This window comes from Ambystoma mexicanum, chromosome 6q (assembly GCF_040938575.1).
Source record: "Ambystoma mexicanum isolate Mex_15411 chromosome 6q, UKY_AmexF1_1, whole genome shotgun sequence".
NCBI classification, from domain to species: Eukaryota; Metazoa; Chordata; class Amphibia; order Caudata; family Ambystomatidae; genus Ambystoma; species Ambystoma mexicanum.
In genome coordinates, this window is record NC_090937.1 from 31,846,873 (window position 1) to 31,868,057 (window position 21,185).

Consider the following 21,185-nt stretch of genomic DNA (forward strand, 5'->3'; position numbering starts at 1 on the left):
TCCCTCCTAGGGATGGGAGACGGAACCTTTTTCACCAGAAAAAAAATCTTGATGCCCTTTTAACTTGGAGGCACGCAGGGGTGAGGCCCTAGGAGCATGTGCTCCCCTGACTCCGTCCTCCGGCGCCACTCCTCAGTCCCCATAGACGGGTCAAAAATATTACCATTGCCCACATACCAGTTTTAGTAGGGGAGAGGATGGTGGGACGTATGGAGGAAAGGGGAGTATATACTAAGTACGTTGGTCACTACGGTGAGTAACTTCTAATTACTCTTACGTCTCGTCCCCTTTCCTCATACTGCATGGGCGATTACAACTGAATGTAGCCCCAGGGTGGCGAGGTGACCCACCTTAAGAAAACAAGTTCCTTAATACTGCCTGCCCAAATGCTGCGTCCGACCTGGAGCCGGCATCGAAACAGTAGTGCTTGCAAAAGGCAGAGGGAGTGGCCCACGTGCCTGCCCTGCTAATGACCTGCCTCTGGAATGCGAACGCTGTGGCCTTGGCCCAGATAGCGTGGGCATGCATGTTTGCCGAAAGCGGCTCGTGCTACCCCTCATAGGCCTTCTTAATGGCTGCAAACATCCATCTTGCTATGGAGGCCTTGGAAGCCTGATATCCTGGCCTTGACCCAGCAAAGGTAATATATAGAGCCTCAGATATGCGAAAGCTCTTGGTTCTGTTCAGATAGACCTTTAGTAATCGCCTGACATCTAAACGGTGCAGGACCCTCCGAGCATCGTCCTTGGGGTCTGCACAGAAAGCAGGGAGTACCATCTCCTCATTTAGGTGGAACGCTGAGACTACTCTAGGTAAGAACACGGAATGCGTTCTGAGGACCATTTCGTCCCTGTGAAAGTTAGTGTATGGCTCTGAACCCACCAGGGCTTAGATCTCGCTGACACAATGTGCAGACGTAACACCCACCAAAAGGGCCGTCTTCATGGTGACTAGCCTGATGTCCATGGACGCCTTTGGCTCAAAGGGTTTATGCGCCAAGGCGCATTACACTATGTTGAGGTCCCACACGTGGTGTGGCTTCTTGATGGGTGGGTAGAGCCTGGTGAGACCTGCCAGATGTCTTAACCACCGGATAGGCGCACGAGAAAACATCGTCCTCCAAGTTTCTGGTAGGTTCCGATGGCCGACATATAGGTGCGCCATGTGTCTATCTGCACTTCAGTGTGTGCGAGGTGTGCTGAGAAGGATAGCACATCGTCCAGTGCGCAAGTGTGGGTCAACCTCCTTCGATTCAGCCCAGTGGCAAAACCTAGCCCACTTGCTTTTGTACTGGCTTCTAGTAGCATCGCTCCTCGCACCCTGAATGATGTCGAGGTTAGCCTGCGAGAGGCGCGGATGACTCAGTGTGACCTGTTCAGGAACCATGCTGCGAGGGCTAACTTCTGAGGGGCGGGATGGGTCACCGTGCCCCCCTGCTGCGACAGGGGATGAGCTGGGTCCTGTGGAAGGTGCATCCGAGGCTGGTGCGACAGGCTGAGTAGCTCCGAGAAGCATAGCCTCGCCAGCCACCACAGAACTATCAGAATGATGCTGAGGTGCCAGGACTCTCTTATCAAGCAGATCACCCTGTGTACCAGTGGAGTGGGAGGGAAGGAATAGGCATTCATGCCATTCCACCGTATCTGTAGTGCATCGCCCAGAGAGCCTAGTCCCTGACCCTGCCAGGATGCGAACTGGAGGCTCTTCCTATTGAACCAGGTGGCAAAGAGGTCCGCCTGAGGATGACCCCATCTGTTGAAGATCTCCTGAAGGATCCTATTGTTCAAGTGCCATTCATAATTGTCCACCCCCAGCCTGCTGAGCCTGTCCGTCTCCAGGTTCGACTCCCCTGGGAGGTGGATCACTGTCAGGTTAATGTCGGTCGCCAGGGCCCATTCCCAGATATTGACCACCAGGGTGCATAGAGGAGGGGACCTGGTGCCACCCTGCTTGTTGAGGTAGTACATGCTGGTGGAGTTGTCTGAGGATCATTTTGCCACTGATGAGCGGTAGGAAGGCCTCGAGTGTCAGCCAGGTGGCCTCGAGCTCTAGACAATTTATATGGGCCTCCTGTTCCTGAAGGGACCAAACTCAGTGGACGCTGTGGTGTCCAGGGTAGCTCTCCAGCCCTTCAAGGATGAATCAGTGGTGATGATAACCTGCGGTGCTGGTTGTTGGAAGGGCCTGCCTATCCTCAGGTTGCAGTCTGCGCTCCACCAGACTAGGTCCTGGTGTAGGAAGGGAGGAATGCCGACGAGTTCCGCAAGTGAACCCTGCTCCTGATTCCATGAGGCTGCAAAATGCAGCTGTAAACTCATCATTTTGAGTCTTGAGTAAGGCACTGCCAGAAGAATAGTTGCCATCGTACCCAAGAGGTGCTGGTACCACCATACTAAGGTCACCTCTCTGCTGAGAAAATGACTTGTGGCCCTCTTGATGGCTACGATATTGTCCTCAGAGGGAAAAACTCGCTCGGATCTCGTATCCCAGATGAGGCCCAGAAATGTTAGACTATGCGTCAGTTCCAGCAGTGATTTCTTGAGATTAAGTCGTGTAGCGTTTTATGAGGGCGGAGGAGGTATGATGGACTGCCTCCGGGGATCTCGCTCTGACGAACCAGTCGTCCAGGTATGGATAGACATGGTGACCTTGGGCCCGGAGAACGACTGCCACTGCATTCGTAAGCCTGGTAAAGACCCTTGGGGTTGAACTGAGGCCAAAGGGTAGAACCTTGTATTGGAAATGGAAGCCCATGATCCTGAACCGCAGAAAGGATTGATGGGGCTGCCAAATCGGGACGTGTAGGTAAGCGTCCTTCAGATACAGGGAGCACATCCAGTCTCCCCTACACAGTGTCTCCACAATAAGCGCTGGGGTAACCATCTTGAACCTTTGAAGCGGGAGAGAAAGGTTTAGGGTGGAAAGGTGCAACACAACTCTCAGACCAGCCTGGTTCTTCTTGTGTATGGCGAAAGTCCTGGAGTAGAAGCCCATGCCCCGCTGGGAGTATGGGACTTCTTCCACTGTCTGGCTCTCTAAGAGTGATCGAATTTCCGCCAGCAGAGCTGCTATTCCAATCTTGAGGAGGGGAGGAGAGGGAGGAACTGGTAGGCGGTAGCCCGTGGACACTACTGATAGGATCCAGGGATACGTGAACCTTGCGCGCCAGTTGTCTGTGTGGAAGGCAAGCCTGCCCCCCACCGGAGACACGTAGACCTGGAGGAGTGTCTCCTGCCTTTTTTCCAGATGAGGCTGAGGAGGGGGACTGAGAGAAGCCCTTATTCCCTGCCGTGTGTGGTTTGCAGCAGTGTCGATTCGGAGATCGGTCCGGCTACCTGGACCGTAGTTCTTGGAAGCCCAGGAACCCACCAAAGGTCCGACCCTTGTCGGAACGTGGGTACGTTTGACTGTAGGTCTCGGACGAGGACTTCGTCAGGATGGATAAGGATTTCGCAGTCTGGGAACTGTTCTTCTTATCAGGTTCCTCATCGGTGGTGGAATGAATTAAAGAGGTCGCTACCCTCGTATGGAAGGTCCAATATGTGTTTCTGGACGTCCAAGTTGAACTTGGTAGCCCGGAGCCAAGCAATCCTTCACATGTCCGTGGCGATGCAGATGGCCCGGCCTGAGGTGTCAATATGCGCCACTGTGGACTCCATGATGTCGTGAACCACCATCTTTGCTTCTGCCAGCCCTGCCTTGAAGCGTGCCTGAATGTGCACTGGAACTTCTGGAAGGAAGTCGGCTATTTCCCGCCAAAGCCTCTGGTTAATGGCTGTGAATATGGCATCCGCATTAGACTGACGAAGGTGCAGCGAGGTGTTGGAATAGACCTTCTTTCCATACGCCTCCAAGATCTTCTCCTCCTTGCCTAGCAGAGCCGAGGACGAGGTTGCCGCTGAAGACTGAGGCTTCGAGTATATGGAAGCCATGGCAATCACTGAGGAGTGTGGTAGAAGGTGTGCCGAAAACACGTGTGTATCCCCCTCCAACTGCCGGTACTAAGCGTTGAGGCGCCTGTTGGTGGGCTGTGCTGAACGGGCTTTCAGCCATCCCTTTTTGGCCAAAGTTACAACATCCTTCTGCATCGGAATCCCTGTTCTAGTCGCGGCGTGTAGAGTGAGGACTTCAAATAGGACCCTTCGCCTCAGGTTGTTCAACCTCGGGTTGTGGAAGCCCCAAGTATTCGCCAAACCTGCTAGTCGATCATGAAATGCCTTGGCTGACAATGGTGTGTCAGGGTCTTGCTCCTCATCAGTGTCCACAAGGGTGTCCAATTGGTGTGGCGCCGGTGGAGGAGTGCTGGCAGCTGTAGGCTGTGGTGTGGGGACCGGAACCAGAGGCTGTTGTGGAGGCTGGTATAGGACCGCCTGAACTGTAGGAGGCAGGGGAGCCAGAATCAAAGGACCCAGAGTGGGCAGCTGGGGCTGCACAGGGGCCTGAAGCACCGGCGCCATAGGAGGAATGTCTATGGGTGCTATTGGAGGGACTGGAGGCAGCATGTCCCTGATCACATCCCAAAGGATGGAGGCCATCTGAGGGGACCTCATCAGCATGACGAACTCCTCAAAAAATCGGTCCTCACAGGCTGGTGGGGTTGCAGATGAAATTGACGGAGTAGCTGGAGGCTGCTGGGGCCTGTGAGTACTCTGCCTTGCTAGTAGCAGGGGGTATCTGCCTTGGGACATAGAAGGATAATCAGTAAGATACGTACCTGGTGAAGACCAGTCCCACCTGGACACCATCTCCTACCTGCTCCCCAAATAGGGTCAGTGTCAGACGAGTGACCAACTTGTCTGGTGTAGCTTGGACATTTCGTAGGGAAGGAGTCGCCTTTGCGGGGAGTGCTGGAAAAGAGCGGCCCTACCTTGGGCCTTCACTTGTGCTTGACAAAGTTCTTCAAGTCCTCTGGAGGCGACTTCTCAAAGAGCTCCCTCCACCTCGCTAACCTGTTCTTCAGAGCTAGCTGTATAAGCGTGTTGCATGCAGTACAGCCCTCCCAGCCGTGGTCGGGGCCAAAGCAGTAAAGGCACAGGGCACGGGAGTCAGACATGGGAAAGAGCCTCTCCCAGGCTGGACACCTGCTGAAGCCCAAAGATGGCAACATTCGCCGGGGAGGGGCATGGCACCAGAGGCCCGAGTACCTGTTTAAAGATTAGAAAAAGACAAAAAGACAGTATCCGGGAAAGAGCGTGTGGAATTACAAGACTGAAGCCAAACCCAGGAGCACTGGTGAAAGTGGTCTGTTCCCGTCGACGCGGAAAAGACTAGGGAGTGGCGCCTGTGGGCGGAGTCAGGGGAGCGCATGCTCACAGGGCCGCACCCCCATAAGCCTCTAAAAATAAAAGGGAAGAAGATTTTTTATGGTGAAAAAGATTCCATCTCCCGTCCCTAGCAGCGACTCCCATGCAGTATTGAGGAAAGGACACAGGACGATAGATAACTTCCTGAAGAACTCCTCCGAATGTACAGCAACAAATGGGTTACTGAATAAGGCAGGATGTCTTTGGTTGCCCACACCAGAAAGTTAACTACATGCCTTATGATGGTGTCATGATGTGCCGGGAGTCGGACACTTCGGCATACACAAGACACAAAAGAAGCTGGAAAGATACGTGTGCTAGAAGACCCTGAGATGGGATGTAGCCGACTATGTTCGAGGATGTACAACATGTGCTATTGCAAAAAATCCCAAAAACAAACCTGTAGGCTTACTTCTTCCCTTGCCAGTCCCAGAGAGACCACGGCACACATGTTCCATGGACTTTATAACTGACTTAACCTTGGTAGAAGGCAACACCGCGATTTTGACATTTATCAATTCATTCACTAAAATGGGACATTTTGTCACTCTTCCCAAAGTCCTGACTGCTCATTTTCTAGCAAAGACATTCGTGCAACACGTCTTCTGACTCCATGGTATACCCAGTGTTATTGTGTCAGACCGAGAGTCACAGTTCATCTTGCAATTCTGGAAAACAGAGACGACTCTTGGCCATCGATTTACACTTCTCTTCTGCTTACCATCCCCAGAGCGACTGTCAAACCGAAAGGGGCAATCAAACATTAGGGCAGTACCTACATTGTTACATCTCAAGAGTATTCTGGTGATTGTGTTTCTTTGTTGCCTCTAGACGAGTATGCCTATGACGACACGATACACACATCTCTCCAGGACACCCGTTTCCATGTTTCCTATGGGCTTCACCCGAATTCTTTGCTCATGCAGATACATCCAGGCACTTCAGTCCCCTCAGCACCTGCTCTGATCAGAAATCTCCAAGAGGGAATGGCTCGTGCCAAGAACCATTTGGAACACGCGCAGACCGCTTCCAAATGGTTTGCTGATACAAGAAGGAAACAGAGCCCTGTGAACCAAGTGGGGGGCCAGGTCTGGTTATCTACTTGCAACATTCACATACCCTCTTGTGTTTATAAACCCAAACCAAGTTATATAGGTCATTTTCCTGTCATTAGGGGGAATCAACCCTGTTTCACTTCAACTCACCTTGCCACAAACATATAAAAGCCATCCAGTCTTTCATATCTCCTTGCTCAAACCGATGTTCTGTTCTCAGACAGGTCCGGGGTTCTGTGGAATACTTTATCCATTGGAAGGGTTATGAGCTGGAAGAGAGGCCATGGGTGCGGGCATAAGCCTTTTTACGCTCATTTGTTGCGTAAGATTCATGGCTTGTATCCTGGAAAACCCAGTTAGGGGGCCTAGAGGGGGGGATGTGTTAGGGTTCACCCTCGGACTGTGCCCCTACTTCCCTGTCACCTATGGCAACTGGCGTTGACACGTCAGTACCAAGGTGCCTTCTAGCATGTGTTCCCTTAATTGGGTGGAAGGGTGGCTTACCTGGTGTCAGAGATAATCTCCATACTTGCGCCTATATGCTTCAAGGTGGCCACCACGTTTGCATGCTTTTAACTGTGAGGCTTTGATACCCAAGATGGCTGTTGAGCCTCCCATACTGAATTACATAGCACGCTAAAGTTCCGTTCCCAGTGCCGCGCTGGAAAGCACGTGCAAACTGTTCCGCTTCTCCTTCATTTAGTTCTACAACAGAAGGAAAAGTAGAGCACGTTGTCTTGCAACTACTTAGATGACACATCCGAATGTTGCAGTTCTTGTTTTCAGGTATTTTAGTAATTCCTGAAATGAGAGAATTTTGTAAAAAATATTCGATATTACACAAAAAAAGTGCCATTTACCACCCTCAAACCAATGGTACTGTGGAACGCTTCAACAAAGTGTTGAAACAGACCATCAGGTTGGCGTGGTCCAATGGCATAGATTGGGAAACAGCTGTTAAGGAAAGAATTATTGCGCATCGCTTCACACCCCATTCCACTACAGGACTTTCTCCGTTTGAGTTGAGCAGGGGTAGGAAAGCATGCACTAAATTAGCGCCTATGTGGTTAAACAACAAGAACAGTGGTATCAACAAGGACTTCGGGGTGGTGTGTGACAATATCAGGAGCATGCAGTTAAAAAACAAATCTGTATATGATGAGAAGAGACCCATAGGCAGATTCGATAAAGAAACTGTAGTGGGGAAGATGGTAAGAGTTAATTTACCTCCTGTTCTCAGAGAAGGTCCATGCAAGTGGTCCAAACCCATTAGAGTACTGGAGGCTTTTAAACATTCGGTTAGGACGGAAGATGGTAGAATCTGGAATGTTGAAAGAATATGGTTATGTGGTGATAGAAAAAACTCTGCCGACAACAGTGTTAGAGCGGTGGTGAGGCATGGAAATGAGAAAAAGAAAGGCCAAGGTGATGTAAGTAGTTGGAAAAATCAGGGGCCTGTATCCAGAATGAAAGACGTGCGGGATGAAATGCCCAATCAGGGCGTTGTATGTGGAATGAAAGACGTGCGGAATGTAAGGTCCAACCAATCGGAAGTGATTTCCTTGCCAAGTCACATCAGCGAGATGCCTCGATGTTCTAGATCTGGGAGAGTTCATCGCAAGCCAAAAAAGATGGAAGACTTTGTGTGTTGTGTACATAGACGTTAATTTTGGTTGTCAGTTGAGTTTTGTTGTTTACATATAAAGGAAGGGAGATGTGTAGCATCTGCGCTGATGTGGAGAAAACATTCTTTGGAATGCAGCAGAGCCGAGAGCGTGCTTCAGCGAGAGGCAGCAGAGAGAAGTGACGTGACGGAATGTAGAAGGCGGGTTGAGAGTAAACAGCGGAGAGAACAGTCACAGCTACGGATGCATACGCCCTCTCCCTCCTCATTATATAGATCTGTACTTCTCATTTAATAGTAGATAATAAAAGCCATTATATACTTCCCCTTCGTGATTCCTTATCTACCCACGTTTGGGCACTTCAAGATGCTTTAAGATGGATTAGATTTCCGGTCCTTGCTACGCTGATGGAGTTTTCATAGGGATACAGTGTATCGTTTGACATATTTTCGTTGTTGCGGCTTGCAGTTCCTAAGTCGGCATTTCTCCCATGATTGGGGGTTTTGTTATGAAACACCTGTGTATAGGCGCGTTACAAATGCCATATCATATCATGTACTCCATTCTGTGCCATAGTGAGACATCTCCTAAATTCACCAATTGGTTCTGTGAGAATAACCCAACAAGACTGGCACTCTGGATGGTTCTACCCTGACACAACAGGAGATCAGGTATTCCAACCTTATGTTATGATATCCCAGTTTGTGTGTTATGTATTGATAAGTGATTACTGTGAAAGCCCAATACATGTTCCTAAATGCAGTACCTTTGTCACCACTGCAGCTCCTGAATCGGGGATCTAGAGAACTGCAAGGAAAGGGGGCACAACCACTAAGACGCCCATGCACAGTGTCAGCCACCTATTTTCCTGAGTGTTCTATTAGGGATCAGGGGGTTCACCTCGAAGTACCTGTTTTTCATGGTTCCCAAGGACCCCTCAAGCAACTGAGAACCAGCCTGATCCGGACACCATTCATCTTTGCTGTAGTGCCTATAAAAGAGAGCCAGGACTGGCAACCGGGGTCGGGGGACTCACCACAGCTTGGAGGAGCATGTAAGCCAAGAAACCAGAGAAAAGCCGACTGGGATGAGAGACAGTCCACTAACAGTTGACTAACTGTACGAAAAGCCTGAGAAAGGCTGGGGAAGGGAGACATTTCCCCTCAACACTTCAGAGTGAACTTTTAGAAACTGGCAAAACCCAGAACTGTCTTTTTGTCCAGGAAAGGGGAGTCATTCCTCTGGACAAGGAAGTGCTCCTTTTTGATTTAGTTAAATACAGAGTGGGAGGGAGAGAACTAGGATTTCGACATCGCACTCTGAACTTTTGCTTTTGGACATCCTGACGGGGACACTAGTATTTTTGGTTGCGGTAGGGATGCCATTCAGCTAGGGCAAGATAGTTTTTTCTCATTTAGCACTTTTGAATAAAGGTTTGTCAACCACAATGGCCCCTCCATGTCAGTGTCATACTTCTGCACCCTTACACCAGTCTCAGTAACTAATTTTCAACAGCATGGTTTGAGCAATTTTGTAGAAAAAAAACACACCACTGGTCCTAGACATTTCAATTTCCTGGCTGCCGAGAGGATGTTCATCTTATCTTTATATGCATGAAGGTTTATTAGCACACCTCCAGGGCACATTTCTGGTTCCTCCCTCAATCGCCCCACCCTTTGCGTCCTCTATCTTAGTGCCAGAGTCTGTACTGAGAATCAGGTTGAAAAGGTATTGAATGCAAAAAACCAAATTGGAGGCATCACCTCAAGGATCCTTAAGGGGCTTCAGCTTTTATGTTGTCTATGCCCAATCTGTTTTCTAGATGTTCACATATCTCTTCAAGAAGGTGGACCCTCCTCCACCAGGCATAGATTTTTGGACACCTTAGTGAAGCCAACGTTACACCAGCTATCTCTCTGTATAACCGTTTCAGCCGCACCCCCAAGTGTTATATCAGATTGGATGATACCCCCTGAAACGACTTGGTCCAAAGGACCGACACCTCAGTCTTCACCTGTGTCCGTAATCTCCATCTTCAACTTCAAAAATACAAACTCAAATCTTTTGTCAAAGACGTCAAACCTAATATGTCGTAAATAGCCTGCTTCTGCTCTTCCCAATACAGTGCCACTGGGAGTAGCAGCAGAGTTCAACCCCTTGCTCCTTGGGTTTGCTGTTGTTTTGTCCCAGACCTCACGTGCTTTGAGGCATGGTGCAGTCTCCTTGATCCTATTCAACCAATATTCCCTCTTCTGTGAAGTGATATCAGCAGTCGCCCCAAGCCATATAAATGTCCAGAGTACAGTGGCCACTCACTGGGAGCTTCAACCGATCACCTTGTCGGTGCCAGCCCACATGAATTCCATTATTCCAAGCCAAGATTGGTGCTTTTATTACTCCCATTTACATAGACAAGGTTTGTGCCTCAACTTGCCTGGGAGGAGTACCCGTTTGACCAAACCAGTCCTCCCCATATGTCCCAAAGAACAGCCAAGCCAGCGCCAAAAGCAGGCCAATCCCCATTCATTTCAGAGTTGTAATCCGTCACGGCCGCTCCAACCACCTCCCACCGGATGCTTCAATGCATAATGGGCACCCACAAAGGGCCTCTGCTTTTGGCACTCAAGGGATTCCGCTAGCCTCACAAACATCCAGGCGTCCGCTGGCTCCAGCACCATTCGCTCCCCATGAGGGTTGGCTTTAGTTGCACCGCTCACCTTGCAGGAATGAGCAGCGGAGGGTACCTTAGTCCCAGCTGGGGCCATGCAGGTCCATTCATGGGTCTCCAAGTTCTCACCCACAACACAGGGAGAGTACAACAGGCAGAACCTTGCTACAAGTGCTCCATTGCTCACCACGGGCTAAAGAATGGTTCTTCTGGTGCTCCACGTCCTCACAGCTCCAGTACCTGTATCAAATAGTCCAGAAATATGCTGCATTTCATAACATCAGAGCGCAGATGAACAGAGTAAGGGCCTCCTGCGTCCGCTTAATACACCATCTTGCACATGCCATTATAGCCTTTTATTACAGAGGTATTGCTCTACCGGATTTCAAATTATTCCATTAGCCAGCTAAGGTCAATCACATGCTTCAGCTCTTTACCAACAGTCTCATTCCATTTTAACCTATTCTAATACAGATTACTAGACAAGATCAATATTGACATCTACTTAAACTGCAGCAGTATTGTTTTTTCAAAAAGGTCAGGTACTGAACAATGGCAACGTTAATTACGATCTGAAAGGTTTGGTGTAAGGTATAAGTGATATTGAAATGTACAGACTATACTGAAATCAATAAAGATGAGCTTTGACCGAAACCGATGTATAATATTTATTACCAACAGCAGAAATATGTGAACAAGGGTGCTTTTTTAAAAAAAAGCATTTAAGTTCAATCTGTTCGATCTTTTAAACAACGGACCCAACTACATCTTTACAGAACTAATTTCCACTAATATCTATATAACAGAAAAAGCATTCAGACGTATTCCTTACTTTGCAAGTTAAGTTAAAAACATAGTATTAAATTATCACAATAACACTAGATATCAGATGGCAATTCTTCAGATTAGTTTCAAGAAGAGAAGGAAAAAAAGCATAAAACAAGGGAAGATTGATTAAATTTAATCGAATTTGGGGCCAATGGGACCCTTTTTTGCATCAAAGCCTTACACTGCTGTACACACGTTCTTACATTTCTTTCTCTTCCTTTTTATCCCATTTCAGTGTGGTAAACTGGAATTTGCAGTGATCATGCTCTTATCTTTTTGAGTCTCATATTGTCATGGCATACCTGAGGAAATGTCAGTCGTTGCGCCATAGAGGTTTTCAAAGAGTACATTCATTGGGTTCCTTATCACTACGGGAACCCTGGGTTCGGGTCTCCGAAGGCGCCATCACCACCACTGAAGGAAATCCAGAATCCAAAGCCTATAATATCGTGGCGGCTATCCAGGATCCAATTGTCTTTACCATCATGGGGGTTTCTGTTTCCAGGTCCAGAGCAGTAGCGGAGACTTGATATATTGCTGGTTTCCCCTCTGAACCTGTGTCTTCTTGTGGGTGAAGGAAACGTTCTTGCCTGTCAAATGCTGTGAATATGCCCTGTCGTCAGGCTGGGAATCCTCAGTTACTTTTTGATTCACCTTGCCCTAGGCAAGAAGAACCTACATTTTTTAGCCTAACACCCTTGTTATGGTTTTTTTCGGTCCCCACCAATGGGACCTCGAGTATCCCTAGACTAGACTAGACCCTCCTCTTCCCCACTCAGATTCTGACCCTCTGGTACTAGATGTCCCTGGGATGCGAGAGGTTTTACCTGACGGGTTGGAAGGTGGGCGCATGTGAATCTTTGAAAGATTACAATGCTGGTGAACAGGAGTTATATTTGAGATACGTTCTTCTCCAGCATTGGAACTTTCATAGTTTCATATGCTGTGAATAGACTATGTAACAGTATACAGACACTGGAGGTGCATACAGGGAAAAACCCGCACCTGCATACCTTACAGCCAATCCATAGGATCATACCTTACTGGAACAGGCGCTGTAGGACTGCTCTCCCTGTCCTCACTTCTTCAGCTTGCTGTTTCTCTAGGCAGTAGTGCCTCACAAAAGTATGCAGCACCGACCAGCTGGCCTCTTGCCAGATGTCTGATGGGGACCCCCAACCATCATGCTGCTGAAGCTCTCATTGAATTTGCATGTGGGGGAGCCTGGATGGGCTTCCCTGCTGACTTGTGGCAGAAGACAAAGGTCGACGAAATCCACCTTGCTATCTTTGTTTGGATATGGTATTGCCTTTATTCGTCGGGCAATATGATACGAAAGGTTGCGTCCTTTCAATATATTTTAACGCTCGCTTGAGGTCAAGCGAGTGCAGTGCCACCTCGGTCGGTGATGAGGGCTTGCTAAAGAAAGCTGGCAAGGATATGGTGGAATTTGTGAAAATCCGCAGGCACTTGGGAACGAATCACAGATTTGTCATGAGAAGCACCCTGTCCTCTTGGAACCGCAAGTATGGCTGGCTGATTGCGAGGGCTGGCAGCTCCGACACCCTCCTGGCTGACGTAATAACCACCAGGAAGGCGACCTTCCAGGACGTGTGTCCCAGAGAGTGCAGAGGCCATAGTTTCAAACGGTTTCTTCATGAGCCCTGAGAGCACAGTGTTGAGGCACAATACTGGCGATAAGCGTCTTACTGGTGAAAAACCTCTGAAAAGGCCTTTGAGGAAATGCTTTCTGAGTCTGCGTCCTTAGAGGGAGATGCCTTTCTCCTCCCTGGTGCAGAGATGGTCACCAAGTGCACTTTAATGGCGTTGTAGGTAAGGCCTTGTTACGGCAGTGCTGCCTCTGGCGTCACAAGGAATAGGTTCAGTCCTTCCTGGTGTTGGGAGTTGGGTTTTGCACCACTTACAAAATCGCTTCCACTTTAGGCGGTATGATTTGTTAGTGGTGGGAGCTCTTGCCGCCGCCAGGATCCGTCTACACTCTTGAGATATGTTCAGGCTTCCGAACTCCGCGAAGTCAGGAGCCATGCCGACAGGCACACTTATTGAACGTTGTGGGGCAGAATGTTCCCTTTGCCTTGTGTTATGATGTATGGTCGATTGTTGAGTCAGATGAGTTTGTCCCTGAAGTGCTGGATCACATCGGAGTACCAGGACTATGACAATAACCTTGCAGGAGTGCCGCCTGATCACCTGCATCATTCTGCGCAGGATCGTGAACGGGTATGCATAGAGGTCGTTCCAAGGAAAGAGTTTCCCATTGAGCCCTTTTGGGGCATCCTGCTGGGCGTACCGGGCACAATTTCTGTTGTGGATCGTGGTGAATAGGTCTACTGTTGGCCAACTCCAGCGTTAGAACAGTGATTGCAGCGTTGAGGAGTCGCGCTCCCATTCATGGTTTTGGGACATTTGCCTGCTGACACCGTCCGCTGTCTGATTCTGTATCCCTCGCAAGTGGAATGCCGATTTTATTTATTTATTTTATTGTGCATTTGTAAGAGAGGTGGACGTACTAGGCCTTGTGAGCATTCAGAACGTGCAAGTGCAGAGAGAGAAAGAGAAGGGATAAGGGTGGGTGTGGGGTAAAGTGCTAGGTCTACCAAGACGGAAGTGCTAGGTGAGTGGTCCGCTGTCAATAAATAAGTGCAGGCCAGTGGTAGCATAGGCAAGTGCGTGCTAAGGCAAGTGCTGGGAGTGGGCGAAGGCTGAATACGATTGGGTGTGGCAGACCAAGTGCCAAGAGGACACATAAGGGCCCTGGTCACCAATCTCAGCAACTGTGGGATTTAGCAGAGGAGGAAGGAAAGGAGGAGGTGAAAAGGAGAATCTTAAGGAGCTTCCAGAATTTGAGGAGATCCGGCTCAAGACGAAGAGGAAGGAGGAGGTTGTTCCATAGGAGGGAGTCTGCTGAGGAGCAAGATCGGCCACCAGCTCGCTGTGGGCAATGGCCCAGTGCCATGTCAGTTGAGCTTCCTTGGACAATGTCCAGGATCTCGTTCTTCCCTGCTTTCGTAGAATACATTGTGGTGGTGTTGTCTGTGAGAACTTAGACCATTTGTTTCTGTAGTACCAGGAGGAAAGATTGGAGTGCCCACCAAACCGCTCTGAATTCGAGTACATTTATACCTAGGGATGAATCCCGGGGGGGTGTCCATAGCCCCTGGAAATGCAGTCGGTAGACGTGAATGCCCCACCCCTAGAGGGAGGCGTCGGTAACCAGTGTTTTTTCGGGTGTTGGATCCCGAATATGCTTCCCCCATGCAGACATTGGCTTTGGTTGCCCACCACTGAAGCTGTAAGTGCAGCTTGAGAGGGATCTGCACCTTATTGGCCCCATGATCCGGTGGTCTGCGTCCAGTTTGCTCCCAGGAACTCTTGTAGTGGTCTCATATGAAGTCTACAGTGCGGGACCAGTGGTATGCATGATGCCATCCTCTCAATTAGTTGCATGCATTGACGCACTGTTTTTATTTTGCTGGGAGTGAACGTCTTTAGCAGGCTGCAAGGATATTCACTCTGTCGCTGGAGGGACGCACCCTGGTGTCCTGGGTGGAGAATTCCACCTCCAGGAATATGCGCCTCGTGGACGGCCGCAAGAAGGATTTCTTGTAGTTGATGCCGCAGCCCAATGTTTGTAATAGGCTCACTGTTGCTGATATAGAAGACTGTGCTCTCTACTTGGATGGGGATCGCATCAGCCAGACATCTGAATAAGGATAGACGTGGTGTCCCCGTTTGCACAGACTGGCTGCCACTGGTGCAAGGAACTTTGTGAAGGTGAGCAGAGCCAACTTCAGTCCGAATGGTAGGATCTTGAACTGGCAGTGCAACTTTGCAACCACAAACTGGAGGTATTTCTACCCCGGATGGATGGTTACGTGAAAATATGCATCCTTGAGATCCAGGGTCGCAAGGTAGTGGTGGTGCTGCATTACCTCTATGACCTGCTGTATTGTGATTATAGTGAAATTCTGGCACAGCTCTGATGAGACAGGGATGCCGGCCTTACCGCCACCTCAACCAGCAATGTCACAGGTAGCACACAATCTCCAGTCAGACCCAGTTCTACTTCACAGGGAAGATGCACAAGGTCCTCTTCTTCCAGCCCCAGGTCCACATCGCGGGGAAGATCAGCAAGGCCATCCAGGGTGTGCTCGCGGTCCAGGTTAATTTCTGTCGCCCCCAGCATCCCCCACGCTTCACCAATACGCAGGGGAAGGAGTGTGTCTCCAACACTAACCTTTCCATCACACAAAAGGAGCCATATCACCACCAACTCGATGGGTGTAGGAAGAAGGCGAGCTTACAGATAAAGCGGTCAACCCCTGCAACACCACATCCTTGTCAACCACTCCAAGAAGGGATGATTATTGGGACACAGATTCCCCCCAGAAGTTTCCCCCAGGACAAGGAATCAGCAAAGCTGTCTGCTCCTGACGACATCAGAGGGTTCCATTCTACGGTCATGAAAGCGTCCAAGGAGTTCGACTGTCTCGCCTCTTCAGGATGAGAAGGAATGCTTTTTATTTGACCGTATGGGTAAGAGGAGATAGACAGTGGTCTCCATTCCCATCCTCGACCACATCTGGCAAGGGGGGGGGCTAACAACAATGAAGCAATCATTCACGATTGCAGCGGTGAAAGGCCATCTAAACAAAAAGCATAACCCACTGAAAAACGTATTCCACATCTTTGACATGTAGTGTCCACAGCTGTGCCGCTTCGGAATTTTTTTGGCAGAGGGTGTCCTGCGTCGGGTCTATGTCCCTCGGGACATGTGTTCAAATTTGAGACCACTTCAGTGTGAACGTATGTTCGCAACTGTCTGTCTTAAATTTCAAACAATTGAAGAATTACAAGTAAAAAGTAGAAAATGATAAATAACAGCTTTTAGTCACTCTTGTGACTGATAAATACACGCAGAAGCACACTATATAATTGAGGCCAAGTAATAGAGTTAATTTTTGTCCCTGATTTTGAAGTAAAGTTGGCTAAGGAATCACAGGGAGTTAAGCCGATAATTAACTGAATGCGGTGGGCAAATAGATGAAGCTGAAGGACATGTTTGGAAAAAACTTTGGGACATTAAACCAGGCAAAACAATGTTAACAATTTTATTTAAACATTTTCTCTGGTGTCCAGCATCTTGCTAGCCTCTTTACTAGCAACAGTGCCGTTTAGGCACTTCAGACACTCTGTTTTGGAACTTGATCAATCGTTCCTGATACTGCATCGACCGGTTTAAAGTGTCCATTTCTACTTAGTCTGAAAACTTGGATCTCAGTTCCTCATATGAACTTTGCTTCAGATTCCTTTCCTCAGAGGTGCAGGGAATCTGGATATCAAGTTGTATAAATAATATAATTTTTTCTCACATTCTTTGACTTAAAACACAATCTCTTCTTCAAAGGAAATGGTATTACGGACATCATTTCCCACTGTCCAACATTTATTTTACTTTACTGACTTTGTAAATGGTCCCTCTATCAGAGGTACTGGGACTTACAATGCAACATTTCTTAACTTTTTTGACTTAGCAAACAATCTCTCATTCCGAGTTGTTGGAAACATTGGGCCCCATAATGACATATGTCTTCACTTTACTGGTGGAGATTTCAGATGGCCTGCTTCGTCGTAGTTTTAAGGTTGCCATTTCCCTGCATATGGTTCTGCTCCGTGGCTCTTTGCCCTCTCTGCAGCACTTCTAACTTCGCCCTCTCTACGATGCTGGCTCTTTGACACAGACTCCTTACTTTGGAAGTTCCTCTTACTAAGGTGGCACATATGTTTGCAGTCGCAGTCCTCTTTCTGTGCTTCATGTCTCTGTCTTGTTCTCCATAGACTGCATAGGCTCACTTGTATCTCTGTAAAAGTGCTGCCCCCATAATTACGTGGCCATGTTCATGTTGCAACTGCCACTGAAGAAGGAAGGTTAGAAGCAGAACTATGTTCACTAAGCAATCAGGGGTGGGCCAGGATCTAGTCCTTAGTGAAATCAAGCTGTTAAACAAAGGGTAGTTGTTTTTAAGTTTCAGTTTACCACAGCCAGTCTTCCCACTGTTTTAGCACTATCTTAATAATCCCATCTGTGTTTAAGAGGTCTTCCCGAATAATGACCATTCCGCCTGCTATATTTAAAGCAATGTAGACTTGATTACCAATGCTACAGCTTGAATGCCTACTCAGAGGTGTGCTTTTTAAAAGAAAAGTTAGACTAGGTAACAAAACATAGTTATTCTTTGTAAGGGCAAGCTAACATTTGAAATCAACATAGGATATTAATGAATCTTCAGAAATGTTCATTAAAACTGCAGGACTGAGTTTTTGTGAAAATGTATCAAAATAATCTAACACATGACGTTGTGACAGACAGGAATCCTGGTTGATGTGACTTATTGGATTTGAGGGATACGAGATAACTAACTGAAAATTGGGCTTGGTGACTGATGAGACTGTTTCAGAAGGTATTTACTTTCACCTATTTAGCGATGCTTGGAGGAGCTACTCCTAAAGTTCTCATGTATGAAATTTCACGCACAAGCTTGTATTTTTCTTAGCAGTCATACAGCTAGGTGGCCTAGGAATTACTAGGTCGGAATTAGAACTTAGCCTGCTGGAAGGATCACCCATATGGTTTGCAAGCACCAATCACCTCACGCATATTTAGTAAATGACATTGACAGCCCTGGGATAGGTGGGACAGAAAGGAGAATTGGAAATGATTTTCGAGAAGCAAGACAGACATAGCATGCTCTGATCCTTTAAGGCAAAGTGAGGCTTTTGAGGTAAGTCTCAGGGATGAAAGAACTTAAACTTAAAACCCACCACAAAAAGGAGGGGCCCCTTTCCTGATCGGTTAGCTGGGGAAAACAAATGACAATCTGTGGTCGCGACCATTTGCTTTTTATGTAAAGCCGGTTATGAGGTGTTCTGAAAAAAGGGGAATAGGGATGTAGCAACAGCTCAGTTTCCTCAATTAATCATTTTGGTTCAGAGAGAGAAGCTCCAATGCATTTTTTGCACAGCTGTTGACTGGGGAAGAGGGTCATGCATAACTCTCTCCATGTTATATTGCTTTTAAAGAAATCAAACTATAGTATGTCTAAAGAACCATGTAAAATCCAAACGTACAATTGTTTTTAAAAAGCAGTGTTCTTCAAAACACATTGAAAGCATACCACTAAGAAATGTTTTGCGCAATTAAATGCATCATAAATGTAGTTGTCTGTACAATACAAAAACAAATTACTTCTATGAAAAGATCCAGTCGCCATAGCTTTCATGCTATTTGGTAAACATGCCCAACTGCTCAAATCACCAGGATGTAAGAGTGCACCAAACCAATTAACCACAATGAAAGTGAAACACATATGTGCATGTCTGCATACTGAACAGCTGTCCGTCTTGCATTGATAAAGAAGCTACATATAAAGCACTGATATCCTCTAAGACAGACAACTCTCACAAGGAGTAAAAATGTATGGTCAGTGCTTCAGTGCCTATTCTACTCTTACGAAAAAACAAACTGCTATATTGAAGGAGAAGCCAGCGTTTCATGAATAGAGCAGGTAATGAAATACAGAGGTGTAAGGTCACATAAATTCAGTTCAAATAACTTGGCAGAGAAAAGAGGAAACTGTGCACAAGGGAGGAGACTGGTAAGCCAAGAACACACAGGCACAAGATGTATCCAGCTACCTGTTGCTCCAAGGACCAGCTAATCCTCAAGACATTGTATGAAAGGATCCTATAGATTTGTAGAGAGGAATCGTCTAGAACTAATAGAACATTAATAGCACCCATGCCCTACTAATGATCTGCCAAAGGCAAAATCCCAAGTCTGTCACCACGGTCTGCACAGCCAAAGCATCTGAAGAAAGGACTGGGGCAAGCATGAGAAGCATGCAGAGCTTTGCAGCTTCAGGGAAATGACTACCCCCTATTGGTCACTTCTCTCCCAGCCTCAAACTTCACTTGGCTCTCCTTTGCTGGAAGTGTCCAAGGCAAAGACGAGGGTAGCATTTGTATATGGAGGTATGAATGGGAACACGTCATAACTATTTGCTATGGAGTTATTTTCAATTACAGAAAAGAGGAGGGTTAGAAATATGGTCTTAAAAGCATTTGTTACAAACAGGGGCTTCTTGGCATCTTTCATTTCTCAAAACAGTAGAATCATACAAATATTTTGCTTTGCATCAATGTGTGATTCTCTTGCAGTCGTGAAAGAGGTGTTGCATTTTAACACCACATTTAAAAGCTAATGTTCAATAACTAAACCAACGTTACCAGTCATTAGTTCCTTTTTTAAAGGAAGTTGCTCACCTCTTCCAGCAGGTTGTGGCACTGCAAACCCAGGTAGTAGAAAGGGTGCTCCGGTGACGATGCCTGCTGGTTTCAGCTCGTTGGCACCATATGTTGTTAAAGTAGTTATGAGATTAACTAAATCTTTCAAGGCATCCTTGGATTCATTTTCTTTAGAGTTCTCCAATCTATACAATAAAATACAGAAAGAATAACACTGATTAGAGTCAATGATCACAGTGGCTGTATTCCACTCTGCTGCCCTGCATGCATACCAAGCGATGTGCAGAAATGGTATTCATCAGAGGCCTTCAATGAACTTCCACAAAGCAACCCTCATAGGACATACCTTAAAATTCATAGTGCATATTTAAGATACGGGATAAGTCATTTGTTCTCTGCTGTTGGAACTATACCATGGCTCCATTTCAGAAATAGGTGACGCTGGGCCTTCAATGCAATAATGAGCATATATCAACCTTTTGTAGAATGAGGTTTCTCCATCGCATTTCATTGAGGCAATCAAGTGACCAGTGGGCTTTTCCCCAAAGTGTGATATAAATTAATGAATGTTGAAAATTAAGTTTCAGTAAAGACACTGAGTGAGCAAAAAGAAACAATGCAAAGACACTTCCGGATAGTGCCTTCACATGTATTCCATGTCACCCAGATTGACTAAGAGTAGTAAACAAGTCTGTGTCCACATGTTTTGCTATAACATGGCCACCAGCCCTATCAAGCATGGTCCACGGTTAAGTATCATGGGAGTTTTAGACCAAAACAAGTGGAGGGTGACAAGTTGGCTATCCCTCTTCACCATTATGAAATGTTGCTTCTAAATTGCTCACTAGATAGTCCATGAAAAGTCAGGATTCTTTGGTACAAACGAACAAAGTTACTTACGATAGGCTTCTGTATCACATAAAACTAATTTGGGAAACAACCTGGAGTGAGTTATGCAAACTTTAATCATGTCAAAACCAGATTGTAAATTACTCTCAAAAGTACACAAAAAATAGTAGCTAATTTAGCAAGACATGCATAAAGTTATAATCGATGAGTAATAGCACCCTAAATGCTTGAGATTAGCATTTGGCACCCGATATTGTCGATATTACAATTATTCATACAAACACATTTCGACCTGAATAACTTATTTAGCAGCCCCACGTGGGTGCTCCTGTTATTAATCACCTTGCCTATTCCTACAAACGTATTGTAACCTCAATAACGTATCCAACAACCCCACCCACATGGATGCTCCTGGTGTTACTAACCACCTTGCCTAGTCATACAAACATTTTGTAACCTGAATAACTTATCCAACAAACCCACATGGGTGCTACTAATGTTTTTCACCACCTTGCCTACATGTGTTTTAATG

General features: G+C 47.1%; 1 protein-coding gene across 5 annotated transcripts in view; it reads right to left on the reverse strand.

Annotated features, from left to right (window-relative positions):
- WDFY3 (WD repeat and FYVE domain containing 3) overlaps positions 1–21,185 on the reverse strand; it is a 2,538,776-nt gene that overhangs the window by 1,994,981 nt on the left and 522,610 nt on the right. For all 5 annotated transcript variants that reach the window (XM_069630405.1, XM_069630406.1, XM_069630403.1 and 2 more), the window contains one exon: positions 19,823–19,989. In XM_069630405.1, coding sequence (XP_069486506.1) covers positions 19,823–19,989 — 167 coding nt within the window. The remainder of the gene's footprint in view (positions 1–19,822; positions 19,990–21,185) is intronic.